This window comes from Meles meles, chromosome 4 (genome assembly GCF_922984935.1).
Source record: "Meles meles chromosome 4, mMelMel3.1 paternal haplotype, whole genome shotgun sequence".
In the NCBI taxonomy this organism is placed as follows: domain Eukaryota; kingdom Metazoa; phylum Chordata; class Mammalia; order Carnivora; family Mustelidae; genus Meles; species Meles meles.
In genome coordinates, this window is record NC_060069.1 from 46,748,749 (window position 1) to 46,771,477 (window position 22,729).

Below are 22,729 nucleotides of genomic sequence, written 5' to 3' on the forward strand. Positions count from 1 at the left end.
TGAGCAGGACAGCAAGCTGGATGACTTTTCTGTTGACTGAGAGGCTACTTAGTCCTTCGTTTTTAGCCAGCATATTCAGTCAGGAACAAGACAGTGTTCTATCTTTAAAGAGACTAATGCTTTACTGAATTAATACTTTGGATGTATCTTCAAATAGATAAGCCTTTTCCTATTTTCCGTTCCTCTCTTTCAGCAATCTGTAAAACTTCACCGCCTAGTTGAGTCACATAATAGTATTACAGTCTCTGTATGTGGGAGAAAAGGTAAGTCTCATTAATTTAGAACTATGTGTGTTCATATGAATCAAAACAGGACTTAAATTTTTGTCTCTGTTTCGACTACTCTCATCTTCGTATGCATTTTTTTTCTGTACATTTACCTAATGGAATGAAGTGCTTGAGGCATTTTCGCCTTAAACAAAAACAAAACTTTACTGGGGCATCTGGGTGGCTCGGTGAGTTAAAGCCTCTGCCTTCGGCTCAGGTCATGGTCTCAGGGTCCTGGGATCAAGCCCCGCATCAGGCTCTCTGCTCAGCGGGGAGCCTGCTTCCTCCTCTCTCTCTGCCTGCCTCTCTGTCTACTTGTGACCTCTGTCTGTCAAGTAAATAAAAAAATCAAAATAAACATTAAAAAATCTCTACTGAGGTAAAATTGACATATAATTGACTGAACATATTTAAAATGTACAATTTGATAGATTTTAACTTATGTACATCTGTGTAACTATCCATGAAACTATCACCACAATAAAGGTGGTGACTATCCATTACTCCCAAAGGTTGCCTTGTACCTGTTTGTAATCCCTCTTCTCAACCTCTCTCTCTCCCCATCCCCATCCTTAGGCAATGATTTTGCATGTTTAGAACTGTATATAAATGGTATTATCCGGTAGGCATTTTTATGTCTTTTATAACATATTTTGGGGTAATTTTACAGGGATCAAATTCATAACTATTTAAAAATGTGTCCTTTTGTTAAGTATGTCAATAGTTTATTCCTCTTTTATTCCTGAGGAGAACCCCTGTGTATGGATAGATTGGCTTGTATTTCCATTCACCTACTGATGGGAAATTTGAGTTGTTCCTAGTATTGGGCTATTACAAATGATGTCTCAATGAAAGTTTGGGTTCAAGTCTTTGCATAGACGTACACTTTCATTTTGTATGGGAAAATACATAATTGCTGAATGGCTGGGTCATAGGGGCAGGTAAATGTTTAGCTTTTTAAGAAACTGCCCAACTGTTTCCCAAATTGTTTGTACCATTTTGCATTCTTACTGGCAGTGTATGAGAATTGTAGTGCTTCCACATTCTTGTCTACACTTGGTATGGTCAGTTTTTTAAAATTTTAGCCATTTTAACAGATGTGTAGTGGTATGTCATTGTAGTTTTAATTTGCATTTCCCTAATGACTAATGGCACTGACCATCTTTTCAAGTGCTTATTTTCTACTTATATATCTTCTTTGTGAAGTGTCTTTTCAAATTTTTTGCTTATTATGTTGTTTTCTGTAATTAGCTTTTGAGAAGAAGTTCTTCCTATATTCTGAATCCAAAACCTTTATCAGAAATATGATTTGTAAAGATCTTCTCCACTCTATGACTTATCATTTCCATTTTCTTTACAGTGTCTCCCAAAGGGTGGATATTTCTACTTCTGTTAAAATCCGATTTATCAAATTTTCCTTTTGTGGATTTTGCTTTTTGCACTACATCTAAGACACCTTTGACTAACCCAAGGTTATTAAGCTTTTCTGTGGTGTCCTAATGTAAATAAGTGCTTCTTATGTAAGTTCTTAATGAATATCTATTCAATAAACTGAGGTGAGGTACTTTTTGAGATTCAAAAATATATTTTTATAACAATACAATAGGAAAATATGAGTTATTTTCTTTCTAGAATGAGTTCATCAAATCCTTCTCAATATGAAGGGTTACAAGCTGGAGCCCTGCTTGGAAATTCTACACATCTGGGAAATTTGTTAAATTGAACAGATTTAACAATATTTAACAACTTTGTTGCATAGGAGGGTAGGGAGTACAAAGAAGGAAATTTTCCTAAAGGATTGAAGAGTCTGAACAATGCATTTTATCAAGAAATGATCGTCATTTTTCAAAATGGGACAGTAATTATGAGTATGGGCTGGTGGATATAATTCTAGTTTTTCTTTATCCAACGCTATGAACATATCTGTCTGGTTCCCAGGAGACGGGGCCATAATTAACAACTGCAACAGATATTTTCCTATAACACAAAGTAGCAAACAGAAATCTATACAATTTGTAGCCCAAGCAGAAATGATTTGGGTTCCAGGATCAAAATGTTACATAAAATATAGAGAGATGCCCCCCTCTCACACTTTATCTCAGACCTCCACGAAATGGGGTTCTTTACAAAGGGAAATGTCCTGCATGAGAGAGAGAGAGAGAGAGAGAGAGAGAGAAATACATACTCAGATCAAATCAAGTGTTGCCAGTTTAACAGTTGGTAGCAAAACCCAGGCTGTTTGCTTAGGTTTATTTACTTACGGCTGCTAAAATTTTGTGGTTGCTCCTGGAAAATTGGATACTTAGCAGGGTTTATAACCAAGTTAGCTTTGGTGAATAGAAGAACATGTTTTTGAACTCATGAATAATCAGCAACACTGCCACCTATTCCTTTCATGAGACTATTGGTGAAGTCCTTGGTGGTTAGCTGATAGCCATGAGTGTATTGTTTTATTTTGTTGTTTTGTTTTGTTTTCTCCAGGTTTAAAAGGCCTTCTCCAGACTAGACATCATTAATGAGTCTTCTAATGGACAAACATACTTGCAATCTTTCAGAACAATTCTTTGCTCCCTACTAAAAATTAGCATACTTCTGGTCTTCTAGTTATCTTTCCCTTCAGGCACGATAGGAAACTCAATGTAATAGGTGGAGTTCTGCCCACAGTGAAGGAGAATGACAATGGTCTTCTCCACAGTCATTCTGGGACTCTTTAAGCTAGGATCTAATACCACGAAGTGTTTGGATTCTTTCCTGTCTATTAATGGCCATAAAAAACTTCATCTGAGGTCTTAGATGTATGTTGAGGAAGAGACAACAGAATGGCAGAATTGGGAAGACATGTTGGGCAGTGAGAAAACTGTTTTTGAAATTCACTTGGACTTCCAACATCTGCTTAGATTTTATTTTGTATATAATTCTTCTACTTGATAATTGAATGCTGTTGGGAACTCATAATTTATATGGTCAGTCTTATCAAATAATGTTAAACTCATGATAGATAGGCAGTCTCCCTTAGAGATTAATAGCAACAAACACAAAACAAAAACTACATTGTTTTTTTAAAATATTCAGTTTTAGCTTTCACATTTAGATCTATATGGCATTTCGAGGTTTTTTTAAATTGAAGTTCATTCTTTGCAAATAGACATTCAAGTATTTCAATACCATTTGTTGAAAGGACTGTCCTTTCTCCACTGGGCTGTCTTTGCATCTTGGTCAAATATTGCTCATACTCAGGTGGATCTGTTTCTGGACTCACTGTTCTGTTCTACTCATCCATCTGCTTGTCTTTATACCAATACCATCAAATAGCTTTATAATTAGTTATGCATAAATGATGAATCTTGGAACACTGAAAAAATAAAGGAAAGTTTTAAAAAAAACAAAGGAGGGGTGAATGAAGAAAAAAATAAGTCTTTAAATAGGATGATGTTAGTCCTTTAGCTTTGTTCTTCTTTTCAGTGTTGCTTTGCTGATATTGGAACCTTTGACTTAGAATCAAACTGTCAGTTTCTAACAAGAAAAAAACATGAAATTTTGATTAGGATTGTGTTGAACCTATAGATTAATTTGTGAAAAATGGATATGTCAATAAATTTGGGGTTTCTGTCTTATGGATATGGTATATGTCTCCATTTTTCAATCTTTGTTAATTTGGTCTTTGATTTCTCTCAGCAATGTTTTGCAGTGTTCAGTGTATGGGTCTTACACATTCTAAGATGCATTCCTAAATATTTCATGATTTTGATGCTATCGTGAGTTGTAGTTCAAAAGGTGTATGTTCAATTGTTCATTTGCTAGTACCTTCTTCAAATGCATGTGATTATTCGTCTCTATAGACTGTCATGTCTGTATTCTGAAGTCAGGGAGACCTCTGGATTTTGTCTGGGTTCCCCCTTCCTGCACAATGGCCTGGGAACTCTCTAAAGACAGTAAACTGAGCAATTGTAGGGCACCTTCACTTGTTTCCTGTCTTTTGTTGTTTATGTTAGGTATTTAAAACCATTGTTTCATATATTTTGTATATGAATATTGATACATATATGAATATATGTATATCTCACTTGTTTCGGATGAGAAGATAAATCTGCTCCTTTTTGTAGCTGAAGTAAAACTTCCCCTTTTAAAAACACCCTCATCATTTTCTTGTTTAACCTTTTGTGATGAAATGTTTGGCATACATACAACAATGGGAAGAATATGATAATGAAATCCCATGTAGCAATCACTGAGACTCAACAATTATAACACATTGAATCTTTTTCATCCCTCTCTCTGGATTATTTTTGAACTATCTCAGATATCATATAATTTAATTTGAAAAAAATGCAGTATATATGTAAAATATAAAGATTCCTTTTTAATTCTTTTGCCTAAAAAAACTAAAATAATTCCATAATTAAAAAAAATCAATTACATAGAAGGGTTGAAATTTTCCCAATTGAATCACAAGTATGTGCTTATACATGCGTATATTTTCAAATAATGTTCAAATAAAGCCCACATCTTGCTACTAGTTATCCTAGTTTCTTTGAACTCTACACATTCCTTCCTTTATATCTTACTTTTTTCCTCACAAATTTTTTATTGAGGAAAGCAAATAGTTCATCCTAGGGGTTCTACAGTTTAGATTATATTGGTTACATATTCACAAAATTATTTAACACGATTTTCTGTGGTTTACACTTCCTGTAAATTGGTTGTTAGAGGCTTGAGTTTTTGACAAGAATATTTCATAGTTAATATCGCATACTTCCAATGTGAGATACATACTGATTATCTTCTTTTAGTGATGTTAGCAGACATAAATATTTATGACTTAGATTAACTATTTCATTAAGAGTTTGAAATTTCTACTTCTATCATATGATTTTCACATACTAAGGGGAATATTTATGTAAAAAAAAAAACACTCTCCTCAACCATTTCATTACCCTGAGATTCAGTTTGTTTAAGAAAGACAAGATTAATATTTGATTATTTCCTTTCATGTGCTAGCTTTCGGAATAATGGGTTGATCCTCTAGCATTACCTAAAGGATTTTTTAGTGTCATTATGCGTTCATATGGGGCGACACATTTCCATCCATGGCAATTTTTATTCTTACTGTGCTCAAATTTTCTCTTCTTTGGCTTTTGAGTGCCTCCTCAGTTGGCTTCTGAATTATTCTATGACCCCAGTAGCCTTTAAAAGTTTTGTTGCTTTCTGATATGATATGATATTCCAAACTTACCTTGGACAATTCCTGCTCCAAACCTGGACACATCCTTTTTTCCAAAGAGCTCTTATATATCATTATAGACCTCAACCAGAGCACTCAGAGTGTTCATTTCTATGGTGTTAGTCACTATTGTTTGGCCTTTTCAGAAGACAGACCTAGTCTTCTGACATTTCTTTTTAGAGAGGGAGAGAGAAAGAGTAGGCAGAGTGGCAGAGGGAGAGAAAATCTTAAGCAAGCTCCATGCCCAGCCCAGAGCCTGACACGGGGCTCGATCTCACAACCTTGAGATCATGACCTGAGTTGTAATCAAGAGTTGGATGCTTAACCCCCATCTTCTGACATTTCAAATTCAAGTTTAGAACTGCAGGCTTTTTACTTAACTTTGTGGATTTTACTTTAGTCTCTCCTTTATCTCAGAAGTTGCAATTCTCAATGAAAGCAACAGATTACTCATTTGCTCTATACCTCATACACAGTAATCTCAGAGTTGAAAGCCAAAACACCTGGGAGGAATATAATTCCTAAAAACAATTTGAGATTTTGTTGGAGTTTTTCTTTTCCTCTTTTGTGATATACCATATGAAATGTACAAATTATATGTTTAAAAAAACTTATATTTCAAAGTTGCTTGAAATGGTTCTTCTCTGTATGGTTATATCAGCAACTCAATAGGTTTATCTCATTCATTTTGCTTTAGATTTTTAGTGTTAACTTTTCAAATATATTTTTGTATTCGTTTATGTGGGTATTATACACAAATATATATTATATAAAAATATATAATCATAGATTTAATAAAATTATATATTAAATATATAAATTATATAAAATAGATATATCAAATATTATAGATATCATATCAAATAATGTATCAAATATCAAATAATATATCAAATAATAAAATAGATATTATATTAGGGGCACCTGGGTGACTCAGTGGGTTCAGCCTCTGCCTTCGGCTCTGGTCATGATCTCAGAGCCCTGGGATCGAGTCCCGCATCGGACTCTCTGCTCAGCTGGGAGCCTGCTTCCCTTCCTCTCTCTCTGCCTGCCTCTCTGCCTACTTGTGATCTCTCTCTGTCAAATAAATAAAATCTTTAAAAAAATAGATATTATATCAAATATCTACATGGTTCAAAAGTTAAACCTGTAAGTCAAAACATTCAGGAAGTCTGGCTCCTATCCCTCTTTTCTCTACCTTGTGCACTTGCTGTCTCTGTAAGAATAATTTTTTTTGTTTTTGATTTATTCTTACATTTACAAGATACAAAGAAATTATATATAATATCCATTTCTATATAGTATATATACAAAATAGTGTATATATTTACACTGCTGCTTAGATAACAGGGATATACCATGCAGGTTTAGCTCACATTTGCTGGCGTGTTTGCTTCACCTGCTTTTTAAAAATATTGAAACATAGTTGATGTACAATGTTATATTAGCTTCAGGTGTATTTACATACTTAAATATGTTTCCTAGAGATTCTTTCATAGCAGAATATATAACATTTTTTGCTCATTATTTCAGCTTTCTAGTACTCTCATGTATGGGGGAACCATTGTTTATTCAATCAGATCTTTATTGAAAGGTTTTTATTTTATTTTATTTTTTAGTTTTTTACTATAAAGATAGTGCTGTAATCAAAAGGCTTGTGCATATATTGTCTTTTCTTATTTCCACCAGTCTATCTTTGGCATAGATTTTGAGAACTGAAATTGCTGAGTTAAAGAGTAAATGCATGTATGTTCTTTTGCTAGATAGATCGAGCCAAATTTCTTTCCATGGAGATTGTACCAGCTTGAGTTTGTGCCAGAAATGTGTGTTTCTGCATAGACTTGTTGACAGAATATGCTGGCAAATTTTTACCTTTTTCTAATTAGCTAGGTGGGCAATGTTAGATGTATTTATTTTTTCTTTTTTTAGGAAATAACTTAAAACTTACAGAAAAGTTACAAGAATAGTTCAAATAACTTTTTCCCTGAGCCATTTGAGAGTAAGTTGCCAACATATGGCTCGATGACTCCTACATATTGTAGTGTATATTTCTCAAAGACAAGAACATTCTTCTACCTAAATGACAGTGCAACCATTAACATCAGGAAGTAAATATTGACATATTAATAGCAACTGATGCTCAACCCCCATCCAAATTTTTCTAGTGGTTTTTGTGTGTGTGTGTGTGTGTGTGTGGTTTTTTTTTATTCGTTTATTTGTTTATTTACAGCATAACAGTGTTCATTGTTTTGACATCACACCCAGTGCTCCATGCAGTACGTGCCCTCCCTATTACCCATCACCTGGTTCCTCAACCTCCCACCGCCCCCACCCCCCGCCCCTTCAAAACCCTCTGGTTGTTTTTCAGAGTCCATAGTCTCTCATGGTTCATCTCGTGGTCTTAATAATGTTCTTTATAGGAGAGGATTTAGAATTATACAGAAGTATTGTTTGACACATCTCTTTAATCTTCAATCTTACCTTGACTTCATGATCTTGACTCCCTTGACTCTGGTTATTTTGTGGAATGTCTCTCAATTTGGATTTGTCTGATGTTTCCTCATAGTTCAATTCAGGTTATGCACTTTGGGCTGGAATATCATAGAAGTGATCCCATGTTCTCATTGTTTCCTCTCGGGTGGTACATAATTTAAATTTGTCCCATTACTAATGATGTTACTTTGGATCACTTAATTAAATAGTATCTTCCAGGTTTCTCCATTGTAAATTTACTCTTTTGTCCTTTGTAATTAATAGTTCTTGTGTTGAGAGATACTTGAGACTATATAAACAAGCCATCCTCATTAAATTTACCCACTAGTTGTATCCATTGCCATTTCTTAGCTGAATTATTACTTTGATAGTTGCCAAATCATGATTTTCTAATTACATCTTTTCTCCCCATTTATTTATCCATTTACTTATGTCATATGGACTCATGAATTCCTATTTTATTTTATGGGTTTATAGTTCATTTATCATTATTTACTGTGATGCTCAAATCATTACAGGTTTGGGCAATGAGAGTCTGTTAAGTTGGCTTTGATGTTTTTTCTATCTGCCTCCATCTTTCTTTGGGCACTTTTTTACTTAATGGTGCAACAAAATGTTCCAGCTTATATGATTTTTTTTTTTGGCCCAGCTTTGTAATCATCCATTTCCTTAAGGAACCCTGATTCTTTTTTGGGGGAAGGAATAAAATTTGGGCACTAGATATGCACATCATTATTGGAATTTCATTACTCCTAGTCCCTCTCAGAGAACAGAATTAGTGAATGTATGTATAAGAAAGACAAGCAAACATATTATATACATGTATTATACATATTCATTTACAGCTATTTTATTTTTTATCTATTATCTATTGAAAACCATCGGTTTACATTGTTGTCTCCAATTCTAATCCAATACCACAGTGTTCAGTCTAGTTTTATTTCCATCCATATTTGTAACTCCCTTTCTTCATAAGAAACCTGGCTCTCATTAGCCTCATTGTATCTACTCATTCTATCAATCCCTGCTGGGTGTAACCCATCATCTCTCATTACTGATTCTCTCCCTCACTTCCATGTAGACACCTTTTTCACTGCTTGGACTCCAACAGCTCACACCAGGCCACTGTCACCATTTGGGGCCCTTCTCTCCCTCCTTGGGCTCTGAAAACATGCCCCACACCAGGAAACACCTGTCCATCCTGGTTAGTCTCCAACACCTGCAGCAGGCTGCCAACCACATCCCCAACCTTCTGCAAGGATGCCTAGCTTGTTTAACGTCTATAGCTTTGGGGCTGAGTAAGGAAGGAAAGAACTATAAGAAAGCAGACAGGAAGGAAGGAAGGCAGGCAGGCAGGAAGGTACTTCCAATTTTTAAGTTATGAATAAGAAGGAGATCTCTTCAAATGTTTAACATGTCACTTACATTGTGTGTGTGCATGCACACATGTAAAATGCTAACATCTCTAGCAATTTTGCTATAGTCATTTGCTATACATCTCTCTTTTTTCTTCAGGAGTTCTTTATATATCAGCAATGTTAATCTTTTGTAATAGAATATAATATAAGTTTCAAACATATTTTCTGAATTTGTCTTTAGTATTTTTCTCTGCTTATTTATTTATTGTTTTACCACACAAAGGTTTTTATTTTATGTAACTTATTACTTTTTTCCTTATTATTTCCAGATTTCGAATCAATGTTGAGGAACAGCTTCCCTTTTAAAAATGTCCCGGTTGTTTTTTCATTGATGTCCAATTAAGGGAGTTGTTAGATTATGTTTTTGTGGGGAAAAAAAAATCTGACTTGACTCTACCATCTCACACTTTCAGCTGGAGTCCAAGAGCTGGAATCACGCTTCTTGGTACCTGGAGATCTATTAGTTTTGACAGGGAACAAAATGCAAATGCCATGCGATGCCATCCTGATTGACGGCAGCTGTGTGGTAGATGAAGGCATGCTGACAGGTATGGTTCTGTCTCACGACTTACAGGCTCTGCAAGCTCTCCCAGCTTCCTCCTCTATCTGAACAATAGTGGCAGAGGATGGGGCTGCTGTGGGGCCTTCTCCCCAGCAGGATGCTCTGGATGGTTCTGAGGTTCAAATTAAAGCTGCTTTCTATGTGCTAAGTTTGATACAGTTGTAACTTTCTGAGTGCTTAGCATTTTCTTCTTGAACAAAGGGTATTGCAACCCTGTCATTTTATTTTAAAAGGCTGTAGAGATCTTTAGACATTTCAGAATCAAAAAGGTGACTTTTTTTTAAATTTAATTTATTTTCAGCGTAACAGTATTCATTGTTTTTGCACCACACCCAGTGCTCCATGCAATACGTGCCCTCCCTATTACCCACCACCTGGTTCCCCAACCTCCCACCCCCGCCCCTTCAAAACCCTCAGGTTGTTTTTCAGAGTCCATAGTCTCTCATGGTTCATCTCCCCTTCCAATTTCGCTCAACTCCCTTCTCCTCTCCATCTCCCCATGTCCTCCATGTTCTTTGTTATGCTCCACAAATAAGTGAAACCATATGATACTTGACTCTCTCTGCTTGACTTATTTCACTCAGCATAATCTCTTCCAGTCCCGTCCATGCTGCTACAAAAGTTGGGTATTCATCCTTTCTGATGGAGGCATAATACTCTATCGTGTGTATGTACCACATCTTCCTTATCCATTCTTCTCAACGGTGACTTTTATGTTTAGTGTTTTCATATAAAATATATCTTCAAATAAACGTGGAGGATATGAGAGCTGTTGATGACCTTCTGAAACCCAGATGATCAAGTCCAAGCTCTTTTTGGCTTGGCCTGAACATGTCAAGAAGTTCATGACACAGGATTTGGCACATCCGCTGCTGTGAAAATACACACTAAGAATTTTGGGCTAACTGTATTTCATTTTTAAATAACATGCTAGAGCTGGGGGTGAGGGGAGACCTTAGACGTCACTACGTCTCATGGATATGGAAACTGAGGTCCAGAAAGGCAAAGTGACTTGTTCAAGGTCACAGTGATTTGAGTTCTCATGCCTACCTTTGAGGAGATGTTTGCCAACATTTCTGTAAGAAAAAGAAGAATCATAAAGTCTTTTACATGGATGGACCAGGGCGCCGAGAAGACACACTGACTTACTATGATTCCCATGAAAGCCCAAATTGGATCCATTTCCCCTGGGCAACCCAAGAAGGCATGAAATAGAGACAAGAACACATATCTTTCTTCTATTAACTTTACCAAAAAATTTTAAAATGTGTGGCATGCCAGGTTTCTTCCTATAAGGAATATGTGGATTTTTAAAAATCTCTGAGTACTGGGACTTGTGCAGTGCTAAGGACCACTTTCTTGCACAAGTGCAGCGTATATATCTGACTTTGACCTGCCCACTCTGCAAAGACCAGTGGAAGGCTTTATAAGTTTTGTTTCTCAGAACGGTCCCTAATTATTTCTGTAACTTCATTCACCACCTTGTACTAACACTTCACCCTGCCCCAATCTGTCCCCACTGCACTGGTAAGTCACCCTTGTTCCAATTGCCAAATTCAAAGGATTCTGCGGATTTCTCTTATGCACCTCTCTGTTGCTTTTGACTATTCTGACCATCTCTTCCTTTGGCGAACTCTTCTCCCTAATTTTCCACGATTGTTCCTTCTCTCCAAGTTCTTCTACCCCTGACAACACTATCCAGCATCCTGTGCTGCTCCTTCTCCCCTGTACTCTTCATTGTTGGTGTTGCTCAGAGCTATGCCCTAGCCCTATCCTCTTCGATCCGCACACGTGGTCCCTAATAATCTCATCTCTCCCACAGCTTTAATCATAGTCTGTAAGGTGGGGAATCTGACTAAATGTCTCTGGCCTCTCCCCTGAAGTCCAGACCCAATTTAATAAATGCAAGACATCTCAGAAGAGCCATTCCACAAGGCGTCTCCAACTCATGGTGACCAAAGGCACTTTTTCCTTCCTCCTATAATCCCTGTGTTGACAACAAACCCTACCCTCTGCTCATTTTCCCCAAGTTGGAAACCAGGAAGCCATTTTGAATTTCTCTGTCCCTATGACCTGCCAAGATAAAAAGAACTCCCCCAATTTTATAACTTCTTACCTCTTTATTTCTCAAATCCAGCACTTTCTCTCTGCTCCCACTGCCAACTGCTGTAGTTCAGACCTCATTCTGTCCAACTGGATGTCCAGCCTACAGTCTCACCAGACTTCAGTCTACTCCCAAACAGCAGACAGAGTGCTCTCTCTTATACACAAATACGATGTTAGTCTCCTGAAGAAAGCAATGAAATATCTCCCCACCCCTCTTCTGCCACTAATGCCTATGAAAACCATTTCAACACGTAAATATGTGCGCTTAGGCCATCCATGCTTTGGCTCCTCCACAGGTCTCATAGCCATTCACTCCCCAACACCCTACATTCTGGAATGCACAACTTGCCATTCCCCATGTAGCTATTTCTAGCCTTTTTGAGCATCCATGTGTGATGTTACAAAACTTGTAATATTTATAATACAACATTATACTTATTTGTCTGGACTATAAATCTCTTAAAAACAAGAACCATGTTTCTTTCTCCTTGTATACCTAAAACCTAGGGTTGTCCCTTCCCCCAAGGCAGGCTTATAACAAATGTCTGCCACATGCTGAGTCAGAGCATGCGTGATTTAAAAGAGTGAAGGCTCCTTACCTCACAAAATGAGATGCTTGGATTTTTATAGGAGAAAGTATTCCAGTGACTAAAACTCCGCTACCCAAGACAGAGAGCTCTGAGCCCTGGAAAACACAGAGTGAAGCAGACTATAAACGACATGTCCTCTTCTGTGGGACAGAGATTATCCAAGCCAAGGGAGCCTGTTCTGGGACCGTGAAAGCAGTGGTGCTGCAGACTGGTGAGTTAGGAGTTTTTCTTTTATTTTGTTACTTTAATGAAATATTTTTGCTCCATTTGTCTAGTGCCTTAAATTTATTAAGTAAGGAATAATTTTTAGGCTATAAGCCAAATATATATAAATTTTTATATTTTAAGTGTGAATTGTACTACGGTGTATGCCTTTTTAGTAAAAGTAATACTGATGAAAGTTACTATTTATGTGTTTTGTGGTTTAGAAACTATTTCCACATATCAAATCCGCACAGTAAAGATGACTTTTCCAACTTCATATGTAAATAGGCTGAGTTCAGCACAATCCAAGCATACTTAAAAAAATGACACAGCTAGTCACCGACAGAGCTGGACTTAGAACCTGGATCTTTTTTTTTTTTTAAAAGATTTTATTTATTTATTTGACAGAGAGAGAGAGATCACAAGTAGGCAGAGAGGCAGGCAGAGAGAGAGGAGGAAGCAGGCTCCCCGCTGAGCAGAGAGCCCGATGCGGGGCTCGATTCCAGGACCCTGAGATCATGACCTGAGCTGAAGGCAGCGGCTTAATCCACTGAGCCACCCAGGCGCCCTGAACCTGGATCTTTTAACCCCAAATTGCAAGTGCTTTCTGGGCAGGGTTAGAAACTGAAAGCTTGACACTGAAAAGTATTAGAAATTAAGTCCATTGGTATTTAGTGGGTCATATGGTTTAAAACCAACAACATGTGTGTGTGTGTGTGTGTGTGTGTGTGTGTGTGTGTGTGTGAATGCTCATGAGTCATTCCCTTAAAATGATGTTATACTTGGGGGTACCTGTGTGGCTCAGTCAAGCATCCAACTCCTAATTTTGGCTCTGGTCATGATCTCAAGGTTGTGAGACCGAGCCCCATGTTGAGCTGGGCACTCAGCCCAAGTCTGCTTGTCCCTGTCCTTCTGCCCCTAACTCCACTCTCATGCATGCTGTCTCTAAAATAAATAAAATCTGAAAAAAAAAAAAATGAAGATATGCTTGGAAAAGCTGTGCTCTGACCTCAGTGCGGTGGTTTCCTTGTTCTGGAAGGCATTGGAATTGAAAGTAGAGAGAAGAAAGATCAGAGAGGAAGAGGCTCTGAAATCGGTGTGGTGAGATATTTCCATTCCAGCACTCGGGCTATTTTCGCAATTATCCTTTAACAGTCCTTGGGCTTCAGCACTGTTTAAATATCTCTAGAGAAAAATGAAGGCCACGTTGGGGCTTAGAAGAGCACTAGCAGTAGGATGTGTCATCCTGAGAATGTGTGAGGCGAACGTGATAACCACTACACTACGGAAACTCATCCTGAGAATGTGGAGTGTGTGTTTGTTACTCCAGGATTCAACACTGCCAAAGGGGACCTCGTGAGATCCATTCTCTACCCGAAGCCAATGAACTTTAAGCTCTACCGGGATGCCATCATGTTCCTCCTGTGCCTTGTAGGGACAGCAACCATCGGGATGATCTATACTTTGTGCGTCTATGTGCTCAGCGGGGTAAACTGCTTTTGTTCTTTTACTACACGCACACATACACTTGTCTATGTATCATTTACACTCTGCGTGTTGACCTTAATCTCAGGCATGGTTTACAAACCTGGGAAACAAGGCCGAACACTGAAACCTGCACATACACTCACAGTTCCCCCATATCAGAGACTGATCACCAAGTCATATGGTAAAAATAAGATCCAGAGGGACGAAGCACCGTTTATTGAGCTATCAACATGCCTCTCATCTGGTACACTTTTCCTTATGCTATTTTTTCATTTTCAATCTGAGAATTTATTTATCCCACTAATGTAGTGTTTTATAGTTATTAAATAAGGAATTTAAAATAAAACCCAGATACCCAATGTCAGTGATGTCACGGCAGATTTGTACGTCGTTCTCTGCTGGTCATAGTATGAAGCATTACAAACCTTTTCACTGGACTTTGAAAAATTTATGAGAGCCATACTCTTTGACCCTCTTTTATCATTTCTGGGAATTTGACCAAAAAAGTAAAAAAAAAAAAAAAAAAAAAAGAAGAAGAAGAAGAAGTAGAAAGAAAAAAGCCATATGCTATTCAGGACTGCTTTACCTGTTAATGCTGAAGAGTGACTTTTTGTCCCAGGAGCCTCCAGAGGAGGTGGTGAAGAAAGCCCTCGATGTCATCACAATTGCAGTTCCTCCTGCTCTTCCTGCTGCTCTGACCACGGGCATTATCTATGCCCAGAGGAGGCTGAAGAAGAGAGGCATCTTTTGCATCAGCCCACAGAGGATCAATGTATGTGGACAAATAAACCTTGTCTGCTTTGATAAGGTATGTGTATTTCATCCTCATTCCCATCATTGTCATCTGGTGCAGGTTCTTCATACTCTTCTGGGGCAGGAAACAGAGGATGTGGCATCGGACTTCATTTTTTCTCTGGTTGGGTGTGTGATCTAGGAAAGTCACATCTCTTGGGCTCTCAGATGCTGGGGTTTAGAGGAGGGAGAATAGATATGGAGTAGTGACTCTTTTACAGTCCTTCCAGCTCCAATATTCTATAAAACACAATGAAATAGGATTCTGTCCCTCCTGGTCAAAGCCCCATACAAAGAACAAAACTGAAGCCCTTTACCATGGTCACTGCTGTATCCCTAATGCTAAGAATATTGCCTAGTGTATAGTCAGTGCTCAATAAATGTTTATTGATTTAATGAATGAGTAAAAAAAGGAAGAGTTTATTTAACTGTGTTTTACTCGGTTAATTGGACTTGGTTATAGGAAGCCCCCAATCAAATCCTTACTGTATTTTTGCATCTGTTGTATATTGCTTAAAATATACAATATATATATATATTTATAAAATATATAAAATGTAATTGCTTAAAATTGATGATTTGTCAGTTACTCATAACCAGCCTCTGGTTGGTTCTCTACCTTCTCTTGAATGTATTCTTTTGGTCTGTGTCTGTACTAGTTGAGGGTGGGAGCTGTGAGGGAGAGGATGGAGAAGACAGGCTGTTTTGTGCCCAGGTCTCCATTTGTGAAGATGACTGATGACTGCAGAAAGAGGTCATTGCCTTTGAAAGAAGCTTAACCTTATTCACAGTTCTCCTGGTAAGAAGAGGCACTCACAGCTTGCCATGTGAGGCCACAGGAGGAATGTCAGTCTTTGATGAGGTAGCAAAGCAGGAGTGAGGGGAATGCTCAGGCCATGGTCTTTACTGGGGTCTTTCTAGGGAAGGCAAGTCAGGCCATAGATTATGATTGGTTACTTTGAATGACCTGGGTGAGCTTTGGGCTATAGGGTTGTCTCTGGCACTTGGCCCTGGGATGAGGAAGGCAGAAAACTATTGCCTCCTGAGGAGGAAGGGACAGGTAGAGGATTGGTTAGTTCACACGTCAAACACACGCTGAATTCCTTGCTACCTCTGTAAGAACTGGCCAACCCCAGAGAAGGTTTTAAGATGTCACATCATCATAATATAGGTAGAGAAAATTAATGCGATTCAAGGGTATTAGAGGCAGGTGGACATGGGCACACAAATGGATTCAGAAAAGCAATAAGGCTTGTGTTTGTGGCCAGAGCAAGACACTAGTAATGGGAGGCACCTTTAACATCTGGCTAAGAAATTCATACATACTCTTTAGGGAGTGGGGAAACTTTGAGGTGTTTTTTGTTTTTGTTTAATTGTTTTTCTCTTTTTTCTTAATTTATTTTTTATTGTGACAAAATGTACATTAACCATTCTAGCCATTTTTAAGTGGTTCGAAGTACATCACCACTATCCAACTTGAAAATTTTTCCATCTTCCCAAACTGAAACTCTGTGCCTATTAAACAGTACATTGGGGGTTTTGATGACAGAGAATTAACGGGATCAGAGTGGCATTATATAATTACTAGAATCTCTGAGTGATCTACCAAGATCAGAAGGTTAACATGGCTCTTGTCTGCATTTCAGTATTATTTTGTGATCAAACTAGCATAACAGAGAAGGCTGTTCTATTGATGAGATCATCTCCTCCTTGGACCTGGCAAAAGAAGCAGGGGTGGGAAAGACCATTAGGACATGAATTTGAATAAAATAAGTAATAATTATGAGTAATTATCATTACAATTTGGTCCTACTCTATGTCAGACATTAAGTTAAGCTCTTTGAATTACCCCATTTGATGTTCACAACAACCTTATTTGATTATAAGCATGTTACAGGTAAGGGCTCTGATGTTCAAATGGATTAAATAATTTGCCCAGGTCATATAGCTGGTGTTGGAAATGAATCCAAGCTCTTCATCATTATCCTGCACTGAGAGAAATATCAATAAACACCTTTTTTTTAGTGTCAAATAGCAAACCATCTGTTTAAAGCAGGAACCAAGTCTATTCCATTACTTATTTCTGGTGACATACTTTTTATCTTCTGCTCAGTGAGCCTTCTTACAGGCTTACTGAAACTTTCTCCATCCATTTAGTCTACCATTAGATCTCAAAACCGGCCTCCGGAGTAATAAGGCAGATACCACTTTCTTCCTTTTATCTCCAGCTTGGCCAGACAACCAGTGTGAGTTCATCAAAGCTTCTGCCTGGGACCCCAGGCACCCACTTCATCGTGCCCTTCCTTGAAGTGCTTATCTCAGTAATGTGTTCGTGACATATATTTCCCTGTTAAAACATACCTCATAGGTTGTCATTATAGGGCTGCGGAATCTTCAGAGTAAACCGAGTGCTTGTTTTTGTTTAGACAGGCACCTTAACAAGGGATGGTTTGGATCTCTGGGGAGTCGTGCCCTGCGATAGGAGTGGGTGAGTACCCTGGACCGAATGCATTCGCATTTCTCTTTCCCCAGAAAAAATATTTTCTCCTGAAAGTTAATAATGAAGACATTTTGACTTTGGCTTTGGAGCAGTGGTTGACATAGTATTTTCATGGAATTTCTCTTTTTGAACACTTCCAAGTCTTCCTAAAACATGCATATCTCCCTCCACCACCCCCTGCCCTGTGCCACTCACAAACCTAGGAGATGGAGGAGTTTCAAGTCCTTGCTAAAATGTAATTTGCAAAAAAAGTTAAAAAATATATATAATGTAATTTGCTGTCATCATATTAGCCAGGGGCCAAAGTTGACCCCGGGTACCTCTTCAGAGAATACCAGGACACTGTCCCTTCAGGAGGTACGTTCCTTGCACAAACTGAAGCCTTCAGGTGTGCCAGGAGGAAGAACGCTGCTCGGACCTGGGTACACTGAGCTGTAGGAAGAGGAACACCTTGGAGCCATAGCTAATGCACTTATTTTCCCTGGTACTGTAGTTCTGGAAACTCCATCTTATGGTTGCCAGAAACTCCTCCTGTCTGGCCAGAAAAGACTCATTTTTTAGCAATTTTCAGCTCCTGGTGGTAAGGTTGGCACAGCTCTCTTGGGTGGCCCTCTTGTGGCCATGTCTGACTTTGCAGCCTTGGCTGCTTTTTCTCGCCGCTACCTTTCACTTGTGATCAGGAAACATTTGACATTTACATTTTTTTTTCTTTTTTAATGAAAGTGTTTCCCTCTCACACTTAACAACTTTCGTAGCAAAAACATATATTACTAAAGGGTACATTATTGTTCTTCTTCGCTTTGCAGATGACTTAGAATTTTCCCATAAAAGATTTTAATTACATGTGTTTAATACATTTTCATATTAAATTATTATTTATAGACAGGTCTCTTTCCTGGGTTAAAAAATAAATCTTGGTGCTTCTAGCCACTTAAGTCCACAAAAGAAACCTCTTCTAAGTTTTAAACCTTCTAAAGTTATTTCTATTTTCTCTCAAAGAGAGATTTAGATATGTATCTAGTCATCCTGTTAACTAGTATGTTTCTACCTCAGCTTCTACAAAAAAAAGTATGCATTTATTCAAATATGCAAAAATCCAGAGAGCAGTGTGTTTCTTTCTTTTTTTTTTTTTTTTTTTTCAGATTTTATTTATTTATTTGTCAGAGAGAGATAGAGTGCGCACAAGTAGGCAGAGTAGCAGGCAGGGGTGGTGGGAGAAGCAGGCTCCCCACCAAGCAAGGACCCCCTTGCAGGACTCGATCCCAGGACCCTGGGTTCATGACCTGAGCTGAAGGCAGAGGATTAACCAACTGAGCCACCCAAGTATCCCAGCAGTGTGTTTCTTATTTACATTTGTGTTCCTAGTGGCATTATACCAGGTACATACAGCACATGCATAACAAATGTTTATTTAGTTTATTTTTTTAATTAATTTATTTTTTTAAAGATTTTATTTATTCATTTGATAGAAATCACAAGTAGGCAGAGAGAGAGGAAGGGAAGCAGGCTCCCTGCTGGGCAGAGAGCCCGATGTGGGGCTTGATCCCAGGACTCTGGGATTGTGACCTGAGCTGAAGGCAGAGGTTTTAATCCACTGAGCCACCCAGGCGCCCCAAATGTTTGTTTAATTTAACATGAACTTACTATGTTCCATTTTTTAAATGCTTTTCTACTTATTGAATTGACATCATCTTACCTACAAAACTTTCAATTTCTAAAAGCAGCCTGTCAAATTTAAATAAAAATAATTGGTATCATGTTTAGGTTATTGAGTGATTAATTAGGTCTGCCACTCTTTCTTCCTCCTTTCCTTCCTTCTCTCAAAAAGGTCAAAGTTGGCTTTAATGACTAAAAAAGAAGTTTAAAATTTGAAAAAAATTGATACATTTAATCAATAATGTACACAGTACACAGTAATGAGAGTGTGTGCCATCTTAAAAATAAGATCCTCCCCCACCTTATCAGTGTTTGCTTTCCAGCGTGAGCTTAAGCTTCTGTGTTAATCACATTGCTGGTGATTGCTTAATGTTTAATGAAATACTAGAGAATATGTTGAAAAGCACTAGGATAACTTGAACTTTTGATATATAATGATAGGAACAATCAACAGGGTCGGTAATCAGCCAAGAGGTTTTTGAACTTGTAGGGAAGCTTGAATGAGAAAGGCAGGAAGAAATATGGCTGAATTATGAGTTAACACTGTTATGTGGTTGCTTTCAAGAAGAAAAGGATGGGGGCGTCTGGGTGGCTCAGTGGGTTAAGCCTCTGCCTTCAGCTTAGGTCATGATCTCAGGGTCCTGGGATCGAGCCCCACATCTGGCTCTCTGCTCTGTGGGGAGCCTGCTTCCCTTTATCTCTCTGCCTGTCTCTCTGCCTATTTGTGATCTCTCTCTCTGTGTGTCAAATAAATAAATAAAACTAAAAAAAAAAAAAGAAGAAAAGGCTAGAGCCACCTAAGGCCATATTTAAAGCATTGCAATGTTCTTATCATCAGAAATAGTAATCTGATCCTGGAGACTGCATTTGAAGGCAAACTATGACAAATACAAACTTTCCCAGTAAAGAGCAACTAGGATGGTGAGAGGTCTGGAATCTGCACATTGGAGACAGAGCTAGAGGTTCCTGTGTAGCCCCAGAGGAAGAAACGATAATAGGGATATGCTCCAAACTAAAGGTGATACTTCTAGTTTTTTTTTCCATACCACTGGAACTAAACCAGTGGCAGAGAAAGAACAGGGAAAAGAAAGACCTTGAAAGAACCCAGAGACCTTTCTCATACTTGCTGAACTTAAAGAAGGACGATGGCTAAATGAAACACTATTAACCTGGCGTTGCGGATTGGAGAATGGGTACTAATGTAACAAACCATGCTAAATTAATTTTTAAATTGATATTTACTTCCAGAAGCTCCATTTTGGCATGGAGGGAGAGGACTGAAGCCCCTTTTCTTTTCTCCTTTAGCTTCCAGGAAATCCACAGCTTTGCCTCGGGCAGGTCTTTGCCTTGGGGCCCGCTGTGTGCCGCCATGGCTAGCTGCCACTCTCTGATCCTTCTCGATGGGACCATCCAGGGAGATCCTCTGGATCTCAAGATGTTTGAAGCCACCACCTGGGTAAGACCCTGCTCTTCACGGAAGCTCAGAAGCATTTTCAATGCCAGGACAACACAGATTCAGTACTTACAAGTGTGAGGTTTACAATAAAGAGTGGCATGTGGTAGTGACATGCAAACTAATCTAAGCCTGTTTTCTGCACCTGTACAATGTGGCTAATAATATTATCTCCATTGTAGGGTTATTGTGAGCATTAAATAGAATAATGCACTTAAAAAAAATCCCTGGTAGTGTGCCTGGACCATTACAGGTTAATAGGATTAATGTAATTATGATTATTATATATCTTCCAACTCTCGAGACAATATAATTATTGTATAATTATTTTCCAACTCTTGAGCAAGGTCTGGTTTTAAAGTTTTCTAAAACGTGGGGATTAGGAAACAGCACTGTCTTCTGTGCTTAGGATAACTCATTGTTCCTGAAAGTTTTATTCTTATTCATTAAATATTGATTTTGTTTCCCAAGCTAAAAACAAGAGAAAGGGAAACCATGAAAGAACTTCTGTTGAAATTTTGAAGGAGATTTAAGAACAAACGGTGTAGTTCCGGACTTCCCAGTTCTGGTTCTGGCTTTGTTCTGTAGTCTGGCTTCCCAGTTCTAGTTTTGGCTCTGTTCTGCTTGACCCTGTGAAGTCAGCCCTTTTGTTGGGCCTCTGGCTCTCATGACCTTAAAACGACAGGGCTGAATTAGATCAGCAGTGTTCCTATAAAGCAGACAAAACAAAACAAAACAAAGCAAACAAGCTGGAATCTTTTCTTAAAAGGAAACCTTATTTGCATAGCTGTATATCACAGCCAGTGCTCATCTCAACCTGATGTACTATATGGTGGCTAACTGAATATAATAATAAAAAAAAACCCACAAAAATTATCTTTCTTCATATACAAAAAGGAAACCTTATTCGGAAGTATTCTATAAAACACCGACAGTTGGAGTTGCTGTGGTTGAGTACCACGTGAAGTGCGGGAAGCCCCTTCCACCTACTTAGCCACAAGCCCACCCCCACACCATGCATCCTGGTGCAGCTCTGGACCCCCGTGGTACATGTGTTAGCCCTGCTGAAGGAGGCAGTCTCTAGAGTCCCTTCCAGCTGTGGTGGGGCACGGTTCTGTAGCATGCCGAGGTAACCTTACCAGTCCCCCATCCTTCCTGGGTTACTGTTTTTGTATCTTTAAGTAGGAATTACAATTTCCTGTCTGAGATTTTTTTTTTTTTTCAGCTGCTGGCTGATATGATTACAAAGCATTTTGAAATCTTTGGGTAAAAGGTTCCTTTGACTATAATTTAGGATTATTATTTCAGCAAGGACTGAGTGTTTACTGAACACTAGCCATGCCCATCACAGTCCCTGCCCTGCCTGGCCCTGAGGACTATCGATTCAAGTTAGATAGAGGGAGAAGGGCAGGAACAGCCTCAAACTCCAGGAAAACAAAGACCCTTGCACACAAGTCTGGCTCTTCATGCTCACTGTTTTCAAGTTAAGCTCTTCAGTAGTGGGGAATGAAGCTTTATGCAGCACATTCCAACAGAGAAAGCAGGATAAATTGCATGAATAATTCAGAAGTATCTGCCTTTCAAGTTCTGCTGTATTTCCGGTGCACTTTTTTCCCCGTGGTGAAATAAGTCTCGTTCACCTCCATCTAGCGGAGGGAGGAGACACCGAGAATACACTGAGGTGGTCTCAGGATTTTCTCAAGAGGCGAGTTTGAGCCTGGTATTAGTGGATGAATGAGAAATAAATAAATCCCTATAATGAAATATCCCATTTGTGAAATAGGAGATGGCTATTTCTGGGGACGATTTCCACATCACGGGAGTGCCAGCACATGCCATGGTAGTTAAGCCCTGCAAAACTGCCAGCCAGGTAAGCCTTGCCTGCTCTCTGCCCCATAATGCTCAAAATTAAAGGGAAAATCTCATCAAGCCTACAGTTTTGAAAGGGCACAGATATGTCTTCTTTGAATTCTGTATGTG

General features: G+C 38.4%; 1 protein-coding gene across 1 annotated transcript in view; it reads left to right on the top strand.

Annotated features, from left to right (window-relative positions):
• The window catches only part of ATP13A4 (ATPase 13A4), a 126,531-nt gene that overhangs the window by 65,857 nt on the left and 37,945 nt on the right, over positions 1-22,729 (top strand). Inside the window, exons 8-15 of the mRNA XM_046002732.1 lie at positions 194-263; positions 9,812-9,946; positions 12,697-12,867; positions 14,191-14,348; positions 14,968-15,156; positions 17,567-17,628; positions 20,602-20,752; positions 22,533-22,619. Coding sequence (XP_045858688.1) covers positions 194-263; positions 9,812-9,946; positions 12,697-12,867; positions 14,191-14,348; positions 14,968-15,156; positions 17,567-17,628; positions 20,602-20,752; positions 22,533-22,619 — 1,023 coding nt within the window. The remainder of the gene's footprint in view (positions 1-193; positions 264-9,811; positions 9,947-12,696; positions 12,868-14,190; positions 14,349-14,967; positions 15,157-17,566; positions 17,629-20,601; positions 20,753-22,532; positions 22,620-22,729) is intronic.